General features: G+C 30.4%; 2 protein-coding genes across 2 annotated transcripts; one reads left to right on the top strand and one right to left on the bottom strand.

Annotated features, from left to right (window-relative positions):
* Nucleotides 1-4,627: 4,627 nt before the first annotated feature.
* LOC113872991 (DNA topoisomerase 6 subunit A) lies at nt 4,628-6,667 on the bottom strand. The gene is made up of 2 exons (XM_027510918.1): nt 6,051-6,667; nt 4,628-5,656 (listed from the first exon to the last, which is right to left on the bottom strand). Exons 1-2 carry the CDS (start codon nt 6,564-6,566, stop codon nt 4,910-4,912), a joined length of 1,263 nt encoding a protein of 420 aa, XP_027366719.1. The 5' UTR covers nt 6,567-6,667; the 3' UTR covers nt 4,628-4,909.
* Nucleotides 6,668-8,380: 1,713 nt separating this feature from the next.
* Nucleotides 8,381-11,437, top strand: LOC113872761 (adenylate kinase 1, chloroplastic-like). The gene is made up of 4 exons (XM_027510563.1): nt 8,381-8,740; nt 9,721-9,861; nt 10,352-10,624; nt 10,868-11,437. Exons 1-4 carry the CDS (start codon nt 8,441-8,443, stop codon nt 11,009-11,011), a joined length of 858 nt encoding a protein of 285 aa, XP_027366364.1. The 5' UTR covers nt 8,381-8,440; the 3' UTR covers nt 11,012-11,437.
* The last annotated feature ends 4,252 nt before the right edge of the window (nt 11,438-15,689 follow it).

Below are 15,689 nucleotides of genomic sequence, written 5' to 3'. Positions count from 1 at the left end.
AAGCGACGTTGTCTTTGTGAGACAAAACATCACTAGTCCTTTGTTACCCAAATGGCATGCAACCATCTTTTAAACTTCAAAAACATTTCATTTGAACCCATTCAACTAAGAGATGCTCTTTATGTTCTGTCTGCTCACATATCACGTTTTACCCAAACTTATCGTACTGTTTCAATTATTTGCTCTTATTAGTAAAATTTGGGTCAAATGCCTATCCACTTTAGACACGTCCATTTAAAACTCAACAAGAAAATTAATTTCATATACTGATATACACAATGCTGATAAATAGAAAGCTGCATAAAAGGTTATCAGAAGACTTATAAATTTGACTTTTAGACTTTTCAAAACACTTTTTTTTTCTATAATACAGTTGGCCACGCTCAATCAAGTAACACGCATGTGTGATTATATCCCATGATCTTAGACCATTTTTACTCGTTATATTCGAAATTGCTTACCTAAAAATATTTAAATATATAAAGACTCTATCCCATCTTTGAATTGAACAACACAAAACTTACATGAATAACTTAAGATTATTCTGACAATCTTAAGTTCTGATTTTGTATTAATGTTTCTTCACTTTTCCTCTATTTTTGTATCTTTGTCATCCCTTTAAAACACAGCTATAGAAGGGTTATGCTTTTCTAAGATTTGGTTTTATGAAGGCTTGGATGATTGGGACTCCCATTTGTTTATTTACATTCTTTATCAAAATTTATAATTATAATCTCTGTTGTTATCTTAGTTTAAATAAACTTGAGCTGAGAAAAATCACTTCAGGCATAATTTAATATATATATATATATAACAATTTATTTAAATGATATTAATTTTAAAAATTATATATAATTAATAAAAGTGTGAATGAGCAAATAGAGGTATTAATAAACCTACCAACTAATACATTAAATTATAATTTGATGAAAATTTTTATAGGTTAGAGTAACAATGGAAATTACAATTATAAGTTGACAGTGAGGAAAGTGGATAGTTAAATGAGAGTGTCACTAACTCCACACATAATAAATCCTACCTAGAGCTATAATATTTTGGGATTGAAACAAAATCAACTAAAAATTAAGGTGAAATGTTGAACAATTCAATAATGCATATCATATGGATATAGCTTATATGAAAAAGAGAAGTGTCTAATTTTTTCTTTCCTAGCAATATTATTGTCCCTTATTGAAACATTATGATTTCTTCACACTGTATATGATGCAAACCTCTGTACATCGCTTGACATCTGTTTTTTCTATTTTCTATACGTTTCTTGCTGTTTGTTAGTCTTTGAATTCAGGTGAAGAACTTTTCTGGTTTCTGTCACTTCCTTCTCCTAACCCACTATATCCGATATATGATGCATGATACCGGTTAAAATAATAAATAGTTATTGTACTTTTATAATTTAATTTAATAAATATATACTTTTTTATAAAAAAATTCTTTCATAGAAGCTTAAACTCAGCCTAAAGTTAACAAACTACATGATCATTCTTACAAAAAATGTTACCAATATCATTTTTATAATCAAATATAAGATAAAGGGTTGAAATTTTACGTCAATTATATGTATAATCAAATAAAAACTTATAAAATTTAAATAATTCTCACTTTATCAACTAATTTTAAGGTTGAATGAGGACTTGAGCTCAAATTTATAAACAAGTCAAATTAATCCAAGTAACTATTCGTCTAGTGTAAATAATATCCAAGTCAAACCCTCAACTTTGGTCGCTGAAAATGTTCTATGAATAGAAAACTACCCTCAAATTTAAAACTCATTACATTACACACACACAAATTCACTATTAATTCTCTCTACGTTATCTTCAATTCAGAAAATGAGAATAATGTTTTAAAAAATGTTCATCTATTAAACGTTCAAACCAAAAAAATCATTTTGTCATTTAAACATCTAAACAAGGAACTACTACTCGTCAATTCCCACAATAATAATTGATCTTCACAGTTATGTTTGGAACAAATGAAATGAAATAAAATAAGATGATATAAAATTAAAATTAAATTAAATATTATACCATTATTTAAGTATGCTATGATTTATTGAATTGTTTGAAAATAAATAAAATGGTCTTATCCCATATTTTATATTTCTTTCTGCAGTTGTTGTTCAAATTTGATTCCGTGATTTTGTAATTAACTCGACGATCTAAGAAGTTATGCTCTCCATTTCATTTTCATTCAATTGCAGAATGAGTTGCATTACGAGTTACAGATACAGCACGGTTTTTCCGTTCCTTTTTTTTTTCGAGATCTTTGATTAGGATCGTTACAATTACCTATCCAGTGTTTTTCTACAGACATACAAAGTTCATTTTTTGAAAAAAGAATTCTTTCATTAACATTGTTATGAATGGAATATGATATGAACGCTTACTTACCAAACAACGTTGAAAATGAATGCATTCAATAGTATTGCTTTGCCAAACGAGATTGTCAGATTCTATGTTTTTAACTAGAATAATTTTAAATCCTCCTATCTTTTATTTTTATTAATTTTCTTAATTAATAAATAATTTTTTATTTTGCTATAAGAAAGGGTTAAAAAAAACCCAAAACAAACAAACAAACTTTTAAAATACTTACTTTTAAAAATAGTGGAATGATTATTCAAGATATTATTAACAAACGAAACTCGTGGTATACTTTTAATCTAAGATATTATTTTTTTATTATATTATGACCATGTATGAAATACTGAACTTGATGAAAGGATCATAACTAAGGTTGCAATTGCACATAATCTTGTTTGGACTTTAATTAATCTTATTGGTGATGTTCATATAGTTTGGTTTGGACTTATTGGCTTTTATTTTTTCGGAAGGACCTTATTGGTTGGTTTTCAAATTTATAGCAAGTTTTGATTTCTTTATTACCATTTTTAACCAATTTTGTAATTAACATTACGATTTGATTGAAGACAAATTATTAATTTTTAATCGATGAGGGAGTTAACCAGCCAATGTCCACATATTTCACTTTTCTAGCAACTTTGTCCCATTATAAGGCTACGGGAAGTAAGAAGACAAATTATTAATTTTTAACATTATTTGTATAGGTTAATTTTGCTCAATTTGATTGAATTTCATTTCTATACTAAGTTGTTTTTATTTTTTTATTTAATATTTTTTAGAGTTTGCCAAAGAAAATGGTTGCACTAGTTTTATCCTTCACGAATAAGATTATTTTCAGTAAAAGATACATATGATCTGAAAAATAGAAGAGAAGAAGATGCTAGTTGCAGAAATTTTAAAGCATGAAAGTGTAGCAAATCTTAGAGGTCTAATTAGGGGGGGAAAAAATAACAAACGCATCATATTAGCAAGAGGGCAATAAAAAGCTAAATTTGGAAGAAAATGAAAAGAATTTTATAATTACTCATTGAAGATTTGTGATCAATGCATTTGCAAACTGGATTGTTCAAGCCCCAACATAATTCATTAATGAATGCACTGTTGAAACAAAATACTCCACGTACAATTGAATTAGGTGGATTCTGTATATATTGACTGAATTCATACATACGTTCACGATTATACAATTATATTACCGTAAATTAAATCAGTTTTTCCTATCATTAGAGGATGACCTGCCACAAAGAAGACAATTTTCTAATGATGTTCACAGTGGATATGTGTCTTTCCCATTTTGTTTCAAATAATCGTGTTTTTCTGGAACTGTGAAATGGCAGCCGGCAAAGCTTGTAATACTGCTCTAGAGGTTATGTTCACATTCACAAACCTGATACTATGGCCCTACTGGAAACTCGACACACTGACAGTAATGGATAATTTTGATTCATTGGAAAAATAAGAAACTTTCAACTTAAACGAACTCTTAAGCCCTGCGTATAGAAGCTTGGAGACCAAAATATCTACAATTGCTTGTTATCTAGGAGACTTCAATGAAATTCCTGAAGTTAATGACAATAAAGGGGAGAGGATGTTGATATTTTACGGAACTCAACGCTTCTCTAATTGGATTTCTCAATGCAACTTAATTGACCGAGTCAACGGGTTCAAGGTTCACCTGGAGGAGAGTCCCAAACGGGTGGGCTTAGATAGAGATTAGCATCTTAAAAGAGCTCTGTAATAGTTTGTAGAAGGTTGAATACTTGAATTTCAAGAAGCTCAAGTCACTACCTTGGCAAGAGTACCCTCTTGTTACCACCCACTGTTGCTGCATATTCATAGACTTAAAGGTTGCATAAGTTTGGATACAAGATGGGGATCCTAATTTGCCCTTCCAAAATGTTAAATATCAATTCACTGATAAATTTTCCCCAACAGTAAACTTTTAGTACAGTTTATGGGATGTGCAGAATTTTTACCACTAGCTTCGCTGCTTCAACATCGGAGTAAACGGAGTTTCTTTTTTATGAGAAGAATTTATTGACAAGGGAAGAAATAAAGAAAGTAGCATCAGACAGCCTCCCAAAATAATGGAAAGCCCAAAAAAGAATTCAGAGAATCAAATATCGCGGAAAGTATCTTTCCCAAGCAGCACCTACAACTTATCGACCACAATTGCTATAGACCTATGGTGCTTTCAGTTCATCAGAATTATGACTAAGATCCACAGAAATTCAAACAATTCAATTAAGGTCTTGGAATTTGATAAGATTGGTCCTCAATTTACTAGAGCAAGTATACGATGAATACACAATAAGGCATTAAATTAAAAACTCAGTTTGATAAAACATAGACCCATAGGCACAATTTTTGAACAAAGTTTATCAAACAATTTTCAATGAACGATAATTTGAAATTCATCCACATTCCACTGTAAATTGGTGACACGATTTCACTTTGCTGTTAGACCAAAAAGTGACACCAAGCATCTTAAATCTTACACATGACATTACTCACAGGTCAAAGACTCAAAGCCAATCCTTCTGCTGCAATTTCAAGGGCAAATAAACTTCAGACAGATACTGAAAACCAAAGGTGCTCAAAGCCTGTATTTCAGCCTTCTGCTTAGTTTTGACCATCAATGACAATTCCTCGACCCAACCAGGATTCTTCTTGACAAAATCCTCCTCCAGCAAGTCCTTCCCAGTCTTAATATCCTGCTCAGTCATGGGCAACCTACACTGCTCAGGTATCTTGTACTTGTCCAGATCACTAGGCCTAACCCCAAGCCATTTGATATCAGGGGTCGTCAAGTTAGCACTGTCATAGGACATGTTCTTAGACCCACATCCATAAACTGACAGAATCTTCAACCCGTAGGGATCACTGTCAACAAGAGCCAGCACCGGCAGCTTCAACTCCGTCTTCATCTTCCTCAAGAACAGCCTCGTGGAAACATCAGGCTGCCCCTTCGCCGTAACAATTATGCATGGAAACCGGTTGTAGAACCTATCCTCAGCCAACCTCATATAAGCAGCATCCTTCTCCACCAACAGAATGAACAGAGCATCACTTTGCATATCCCCAACTCGATCAATATTGGGCGGAATCGCTTTCCCACCCATTCCCATCTTCGTGCAATCAATCATATCCCCATTGTCACTGAAAATCAACCTCCCTACAACCACCCCTTTCTCCGCAGCCACAACATTGAGACTGGACCGAGTGCATCCCAGCATGCACGAAACATCATCAAGAACAGCATCAGATTGAATCTGATTCACACATATAAAAAAAATTATTTCTTTAAAATAAAATTCTCAATACTTTAGAAAGAAAAAAAAAATACTGTTAAACTCTCACGTTAATCCCGGAAAGTACTTGAGATTTTAAAAATCCTTTATCACTGAAATTCATTTTAGTCTTTTTCACTTTATTTTTTACTAAAATCAAAGAGTAACAAAGAATTTTTAAAATCTTAGTAAGAAGACGTCTATTGATAGTTTGATACTTCTAAGTATCTATTGTCACTTAAACAAAAATAGTATGAATATTTTACATAAAAATCAGTTAAACAAAAATAACAATAGACACATGAGAACTACAATAATACTCTATGATCTAAATGCAAAACTAGTAAAACATGGCGGAGTAATACGAAGTGAATACCTGGTCCTGGAAGAGTTTGACGTCGGTGTAGAAGAGGTCACGCTTGGTGACGTGGATGCCTTTGATGCAGAGTTGGTGGATGAGTTGGAGGATGCGGGCGGTGATAGCGGATTTGCGAACGGTGGAGATGTTGGCGAAGGGGCGAAGGGAAGATTTGTCTTTGAGGACAATGCGGTCGAGTTGGGGGACGTAGAACTGGTTGGCAGCGGAGCGAGATGGAACGTCGAAGGAGAAGCCGTGGCCGGAGAGAATGGAGTGTGCGATCTTGAGAATGAGAGACTCGATGTTGGATTGGACGGAGGAGAGGGAGAGGTCCGCAACCTCGCGGCAGGAGAAGGGGAGGGATAGGTCTTGGAGGGTTAGGGTTTTGTCAGCAGCGGAGGAGGAGAAGGATGAAGATGCAGTTGAGAAGTCTTTGAGGGTTTCGAGGATCGCTGAGTCTGACTTCAACTTGTTCTTGAAGGGAAGCTCGTCGCCGGTGGACTCCGTCCGCCGCCGTTTTCTGTTGTCTGCCATGGCGGGAAATGAAATGAAATGGTTCCACAGATTTTGCTTTCTTCGGATTTGGATTTGGTGTTTGACTTTTGACTGTGAGTGTAAGAAGGAGTGAATGAATGAGCAGTGAACTTTGTTCGTTTCTGTCTTCTTTTAGTTTCTTTTTTTGTATAATATGTAATTAATAATTAATGAGTTTCGATTTTTGTTTCTCGAATTTTTACGTCAACGACTTTATTTTATTAATTTAGTGATGTAATTATTCAAATAATTTATTTTGTTATAAAATATATTTTTGTCTTTGTGTATTTGAATGTTTTAAAAGTATTTACTTATTTTTATATTCTTAAAAAATATATAAATATTTCTTAAAATTTATTCCAAACATACGCTTAATTTTAATTTAAAGTATTAAATATTTTAAACTTATATATAAATTAATTTAAATTATATATTTTTATTACAATGTGTATTTTATATTAAAAATACAAAATTTAATTCTCTAACTATAAAATAATACGCTCTTAATTTATTAATTTTAAAATAAGCAAATTGTTGTATCAACTTAACTTTAGTTAAATCATATAGTTCATTTTTATCTATTTAAATTAGATTAATTATTTCTTATAATAAACGTCATGCAGTTAATTTTTATTTATATTTAAAACTAAACAACGTATTACTTTGCATAGGTAAATGTCCAACCAAGATTAGCATGGTGCATTTGTTTACAAGTAAGGTAGATCTTTGAATAAAATTTATTAAAATTTTAAAAGCACGTAAAAAAATAAAATTAGGAATAAAAAATAAAATCTATGTAAATTTTATTTTTTAGTAAATATTAATCAATTACTAAAAATATATCATAAAATATGTTTAAAATTAATATCACTCTTTGCTTTCCCATCAATTTGTATATATTTTATTGTTATCTTATTTATTTTATTATTAAAAGATATATTAATTATAACTGTTATGTATTTTTTATTTTTACTTTATTATTATATTTTTATTATTATTAACTTTTTATAAAAATAATTTTATCATTTTTATATATTATATTAGCCAATTCATTAAGTTATAAGATAAGAGTTAATTTTATTTGTATGTTTTTTTATTTAATTTAATTTGTATCTGATTCAGGCCGTGTATTTAAATAGGGTGAATGAACCTATTACCAAAATTTTTTTATATACATAATAACTCAAATTTAAAATTTAATTAAGCAATATTAAACCACTTTATGTTGATATTATTTGTATATTTTTTTATTTTTATTCTGAATTCCCATGTTATTCATTTGAATCTGTATTAATCTCCAAATAATTTTTAGTCACGAGCTTTGATTTGAATAAGTGTGATTTTGATCACTATTTTTATTTATCGAATGTGTGAATGTGCAACTTCACGATTTTATCGTCAATTCTTTCTTCGTCGCACTGATTATTTTTTTTTTCTATATGGTGGATTAAAATAAATTCCGTAACCTAAAACATCAGAAATTGATATCCTCACCCAAAAGCGTACCAGACGTAGAAGAAACAGTAAAGAATATCCCAAGAATAAATGTTCCAATTATTATCCAATACATTAAAAATTAAAAACACAAATTGTATTTGACAACTCTAACATGCATAACTTGCTTGTAAAATTATTTTCAGTTTTTAATTTAATTTTCAAATATTTATAAGTACAACTTACTTTAAAGATCTATAAATTTACCCACGTGTTTTTAATAAACCTCATTTCAAATATATAAATATAACATGAAGTTTACATAAATGAACTAAAACTAAATATATAAATAAATTCAGATACGAAGAATTAACAAGCCAATCATTAATCAACTATCTTTTCGTTGGTCGGCGCAAGCCTCGCTCGCTCCTGCAAATTTCATGGCGGCCATTACCCGCCTTGCGAAGCGCGTGTCCTCCGTCTCTGCCATCGCCACGAGATGCTTGACCTCCTGCGAAGTCAATTCTCACGCACCGCCGCACGACGCCGCGCCCTTCCGCCTGGTTGCGCCGCGCGAAGATCTGAACAACAGGCGCGTCCAGTGGGTCTTCTTGGGCTGTCCCGGCGTCGGAAAAGGAACCTACGCCAGTCGCCTCTCTAACCTTCTCGGCGTCCCTCACATCGCCACCGGCGATCTCGTTCGCGAGGAACTCGCCTCCTCTGGCCCTCTCTCTTCTCAGGTTTTCTCTTCCTGCCTAGTTCTTCGCTTCGAACTTGCTAGGTTAATTTTCGACTCGATGAATTTTCTCTTCATTGAGCGCAAAATTAATGTAATTTGTTTACGATTGTTGAATTTTTCTGCTCTGCTTTACGTTAAGTTTAGCTTCTGCTTGCTGCCAAAAGAGAATAGGAATATAAATTTAGTTGTTACAAAAAAAAAATCTTATAGCGTTGGTTTTTTGTAGCTTTCTATGTATTTTGTATCATAATATGTTGGTGTTAATTTTATTTGTTGGAATCTGAAGGAATTTAGACAATTTCATTCATGTGCATCGTTGTCTCACTCTGCATAACAACTACTTGTGGGTCTTTTTGTCATTTTGCAAGGACTTTTGGACTCAAGTGCCTTGCATAGGAATTGTATAAAAATTATATGATCCTTCACTAACTTGTCCCTTGCATGAAAGCCATTGCTTACGGGCCCCTTTTTGGAAATAAAAAGGAGGAAAAAAAAACGTATGCAAAAGTATCAAGCTTCTTAAAAATTGAGGGAGAGGGAATTTGCGCATGCAGCGAACCTGCAGGTAGAGCAGTTCCTGCCTTGCCACAAACGGGATGTCACTATCAACAGAACTTGATATTCTAGTCTTATGCTAAGTTGTGGCATGACTAGCATCTATGTGTAAAGACTTTAGTCAGACAAAAAGTTCTTCAATCTGGTGGTATCAGAAACTAGGATGTTTTAATTCTTTGGTTTTTGTTGGACTGAAATACCTCACTGGAAATCAAGAGGCTGTCAATCACCTCCTTTTGGTTTGTTAAAGAAAACTGGTTATCAAAGTGGAGTAGCATCATGTGTCATAATCTTATTTAAACTTGTGATTGGAGATTTGTGCTTCTGATGCATTTCAAATAGTTTGGTATAATAATATTATCTATATTTTAGCTCCATCCAGTTATCCCTTGTACTTTTTGATTTCTAATTTTTGGTTTTTTACAGCTATCAGAAATTGTAAAACAAGGTCAATTGGTGTCGGATGAAATTATTATAAATTTGTTGTCGAAGAGACTTGTTGCCGGGGAAGCTAAGGGCGAATTAGGATTTATTCTTGATGGTTTTCCTCGAACGATAAAACAAGCAGTGAGTTTCTTCACTTTGGTAAAGTGTAGTTCATTATAGGTACTGCCCCTTATTTATTGTTTTACTAAATCTTCACATGAAGACAGGGAAATATTGATAGTTTTGAAACCCAAAAATGTAATTTCTAATGAAAGTAAATGAAGAAAATTTTCTTTGTATGGATAATATGATTATTTCATATGACAACCTAACTTATCTGGTTTCTTTATTTTCCCATCTAATAAGCTACTACTTTCTGTCATTATCTTTGGAAATACTTTTACACCCTTGATAAGTGTACCATGGTCACACCCATGTTCTCTCTATATTAATGTATGTCTATTTATTGCATTTCATCTTTTGATGTTTACCCAGATACTTACCATTCAAACAACTTTAATTTCTCTCCTATGTGTTGGAGTTGCAACAATTCTGTGGCATGCTTCTATTCATAGAAGCAGTTAAGTAATAAAATACTCAAATTTCAGTTTGCATTTTTTTTTATTCTCAGGAAATATTGGAAGGGGTAACTGACATTGACTTGGTAATCAATCTGAAGCTCCGAGAAGATGTTCTTCTTAAGAAATGCCTGGGTAGGAGAATTTGCAATCAATGTGGGGGTAATTTTAATATTGCCTCCATTAACATCAAGGCTGATAATGGGAGCCCTGGAATTATTATGGCTCCACTTCTTCCTCCTGCAAATTGTATGTCAAAGCTCATTACTCGATCAGATGATACTGAAGCAGTGGTCAAGGAAAGGCTTCGAATATACAATGAAATGGTATTGCTGCATATTATTATTATTATTATTATTGGGTGAACTTCAGGAAGACTGGCTGTTTGAGCGACATCTTATCTGTGGCTTGTATATTTAACTTTATTTTGAAGGGTTTATGAAAGATCTGAGTGAATGTGTTGAAGAAGTTTCTGATTCCCTGTTGCTTATAATTACTTTCTTATAAATTATTTTCACTTTCCTTTCTAATTAGTGTAACATTTGATTTGTGTTATATCACAACTGCAGACTCAGCCTTTGGAGGAATATTACCGCAGTAGAGGAAAATTATTGGAGTTTAACCTGCCTGGAGGAATCCCAGAATCTTGGCCAAAGTTGCTACAAGCTCTTAATATTGATGATTATGAACACAAGCGGTCTGCTGCAGCATAAAGATGTAATAAATGTATCATAACATTAAGTATTTCATTCTTTGCGTGCATATATTGCATGCTTGGCAATTTTGCAGTAAGGGGAACCAAAGAAAGGCAACTTCTCTGTTAATATTATTTTGGATCAATAATGATATTGGAAAGTATTGTAATCTATAAAAACTTAATAGTGTTGGGTTTTCTTTCCGTTTTTAATTTGGTTATATGGGAGGGGTTTCAGTGCTTATAATATTTTTGGGAAGACTGAAGAGTGAATCTATCACAGTATTGCTATGTAGATAGATGGTTAGCAATAACCTTCAATGGGTTTGGTGTATCTTCACTATATTGTTGTAACTTAAATGCAAATGAACATCAAATGCTCAAAATTTACGAAGGCTTTTACTGGATTAACTTTCTGGAAAACCTATTTCACAACGTTACATGTTATTTGGATATCCTTTGGATTTCACGATGCTCATCGGTGACTTCTTTTCTTTTTATATACTTGTTGCTTTTACGATGTGATCGTTGTTCAAAGAGTACAATAAGATTTATGTATTTCGTTGCTGGCAATGGTGTGGATCCCATCTTTCTTGAATAGGAATTTTTGTTTACCTTCAAGATCAGTCAGTTTGATTATGGTTAGTAGTTTCTACTAAAATTCAATATTCTGTAAAAATTGCCCTCATGGCAGCGAGGGGATTTTTGTGTTTGGCATCTGTGGGTTCTTTTTTCCAGGAGTGGTTGGGCTGGAATTTGTGAGTGGATCCTCTCTCCATTGCAGCTGGCCGAGCTGGTTGGCTGAAAGATTGCTAGCCGGTAAGTTTAAACGGCTGCTAAATCAAACAAGGTGTATAATCAGCTCTTGACTGCTAAAGTTTACGTGGTACAAGATAGATCGTGCCTTAAATTTATTTGATTTTACTTTCATAAACTTATCCAGTTTTTTGTAGTTTAGAGTACAGGTGACTTCTAGAGAGTATATTTGGGAGGGAGTTTTTGGAAAAGAAAGGAAGAAAAGACATTTTTTTTAATTTTTAATTAAAAGAATTATATATTATTTGTAATGATAAATATATTATTAATACATTAAATTTTTGTTAATATATTAATTTATATCTTTTATTTTAAAAAATATCATTTTTAAATATATTTATTTAAAATATAAATTTTGCTCTCTCCTTTATTTTCTTTCAAAACTTTCATTCTCAAACAACTCGTGAAAAAGTTCTATTGGAGTCAGAAACATTTACATTTGCAGTATGTGGAATTAGTTCTTCCAATAACTTTTTGTTTTCATGCATAAAATTAGAATCCAAAACCTTGTTTGAGGAGAACCAAACATGTATTATTTGATTGAGTATTTGACTCAAATTTGGTTTCCCCACAGTCAAATTGGGTTTCTACTCTCCCTTGCATTTACTTGAAAGAGTAAATAATCAAATTAGATCCTTATTATCCAATGATGAGCTCCACTCTTATCCCAATGGAGTATCTCTATGGAATTCAAAAGCTACAAAGAACATTTATAGGGGACGGGGGTGGGAGAGGAAGAGAGTAAGCAGAATGTCATGTCATAGGCTGGAAACCATGGTAAATCCACAAATGCTTGGATGGCTAGCAGTTGGAAATTTGACTATGACGTACACAGCCTCTTTAATGAAACTATGATAGCAAATCAGGACTAACGAGGATGCTCTCCGGACCAAAGAATAAAAGGAAAATATGATATATGTGCTATCTCAAAGGAAGTAGCAGCGGACTCTTATTTTGAAAGAGTATTACTTTCATGTGGCTCAAGTTTAGCCCATTGCAGGTGAGTTCAATCGAAATTGTAAAAGGACGATTGCTTGCCACGATAAATGGTTTTAGACCAATCAGTTGTGTGTGTGTGTGTGTGTTGAATTATTCTAAGATTTAAATATTATTTTAATTATTGTACAAATATTTTTTATCAAACTTTCAAACACAAATTTCTCATACCTACATTGATATATAATCATATTATTTAAAGTTAATAAATCACCTTTCATAATATGTCATAAATCATCCAGCATTCTTTCAATTTGTTTTGATGGTGAGTTTTAGTTTGGTCTCTTTACATAACATTCTTTTTTATACTTGTAGTTTAACCTTTTTTATAATAATTAAAATAAAAATGTGTTATGTATAGAAATTATAATTATAATTTTGTTATGTATAAGGATTAAAATAAATTTTGTTTAAATATATTATATAACATTGTTATATGAACATTAGAGACTATTTTGAAATTTTTTTATGTAGGGAATTATTTATATATTTTTTATAAGGATCAAATTTAAAATACAAAATTTGTATTAAAAAAATAATATTTAAACCTTCTTTTAAGTGATATTTTTTCTTAAAAATATCTGAACTTAACTCTATCACTACAATCAGGTATATTAGAATAATAAAAAAATAATAAAAAATAAGATTTTAAAATAATATTTTATTTAATAGTGTAATTTTTAAATTAAATGTCAATAATTAAGATACATTAATAATCATAATTTTAAATAATAATACTTTTAAACATAAAATTTAAATTAAAAATAAATTAAATTATGTACTTAAATACAATAAAGTATACATGTACATTTGTTTGTGCCTTTAAAATATCTTTTAAAAATTATAAAATAAAATATTATAAAACTATTAACATATGCCACTTATCTAAAAAATATAAATCACATAAAAATTAAACATTGATAAATACAGTGATAAATAAAAAGCTTTTTAAATTATAAATTTAAAATATCAAAATAAATCTTAAATATTAAAATGAAAAAAATTAAAAAGTTTATATAATCATAAAACTAATCGAATATAATATATCAATGAAAATTAGATAAATTATAATGTATGTCCAGATAAAAGTGTATTGGTATGTTTTTTTTTTAAGTTTAACACTTAATATTAATGAATCTTAATTCATATATCATTTATAACTATGTATATTAAATTTTACACAATTTAGATATTTATAAGTGTTATTTAAAATTTTATTACATATTAAAATAAAAGTAATAAGATGTAATTATTATTTATTTTATTTTTAATAAAATTTTATAAAATAAAATTATTTAATAAGAATCTCTAAATTTATTGATTGAATTAATTAAAAATATTTTAGTTTTAACAAAATGTATATCTTTCTTGAAAAGATGATTTATTTAAAATGATTTTAAAAATCAAGATTTAAAGAAATAACAAAGTTAAAAGACTGAATAAAAATAAAATTGATATTAATCTATTAATTTATCCATCAAATATTTAAAATAAAACTCTTGAAGCAGAGATAATATGAGAGGGAAGGGAAGGTTAACATTCCACGTAGCGGAATAAGGACCCGACACCATGTGACGATTATACACTTGCTATCTTTACATCACAAGAAGCAGCAATATTTTGCAAATTCACATTTGCTTCACCTTTAAGTATTGTTTCTTTTCTTACATTTTATTATTCAATTATATCAATTCAAGTTTAACTCTGCAAAGAGTCTCTTCTTCATTCCCCTGCATAAATGACCACGTGCCTGCCACTCCTTCTTCTTCTTCTTCTTTTCCCCTTTCTGTCATGTGATGTGCACATCATAACATTTTCTACTTTCTACCTTGGAAAACAATGTTCCTACAATTTTCAGAAATGTTTTAATTGTTTTAATCAATGAACCAAATTTATTTATTTTTAAAATAAAAACTTAATTGGTCTAAAATATTTTTAAAATCACATATAATTAATATTTAAATCTTTTTTTTGGTTGTATCACGCCCTAAACTTTCATTTATGTTAACACAAATTCTAAACATTACATTATTTTTTACATCTTTATTGAACATACTTATATGTCTAATAAGATAGAAGAGATAGTTTTGAGTTTGAGAACTTACAAAAATGGAGTTATGGAAAAAACTACAGAACATTTTCTTAATATATTAATAATGTTATCCATATATTTCCATACACACCTTTTTAAAAATATACGGTTTAATTTCACGTGTACAAATATAAGCTTTCATATTTTAATTTTATTATGCTCATAAATGAAAGATAATACATTTTTCAATAATGTACAAGAATTCTTTTCTTCCCTTTATACAAAACAAAATCTACTTAATTTCAATATTAACTTGTGATTTTCTTAGTTCAGCTAATAGTATTGTATTAAGCAATTTGATTTTTCTGCTGTATTTATTAAGTATACAAGTTAATAAATAAAAATAATTTTTTATTTTAACTTTTATTCTACAAGCTTAATGCACAGGATAAAATAATTAATCCTATGCATTATATACACATATTAATAATTAAAATAAAAAATTTCTGATATAATAAAAAGTTATTATAATTTTAACGTAAGAAATTATTTATATTAGAAAAATTCTAACTCTAAATTTATACAAACGATGTATAAAATAAAAATTATAAAGATATTTTTATAATTTCCAATTTTATTTGGTTGAATTGCTTTGTCTTTTTTATCCACGTTTTTTTCAGGCTTCTGGAGAAAAGGTGGCTTGCTGAAAACTTGGACGATTACACGAACAAGGTTATTATCGTCCTTTGAGAACGGTTCCAATCGACGTTCCAGAAAAGGCTGGAAACTTGTCACGGGAGATGGCGCCACGTGTCCCCCTACATATCTTGAAGATCTTCCCCTTCGCCATATT

This window comes from Abrus precatorius, unplaced genomic scaffold (genome assembly GCF_003935025.1).
Source record: "Abrus precatorius isolate BTA unplaced genomic scaffold, Abrus_2018 Scaffold7, whole genome shotgun sequence".
Taxonomy (NCBI): Eukaryota; Viridiplantae; Streptophyta; class Magnoliopsida; order Fabales; family Fabaceae; genus Abrus; species Abrus precatorius.
This window is presented reverse-complemented; position numbering and strand designations above follow the sequence as displayed.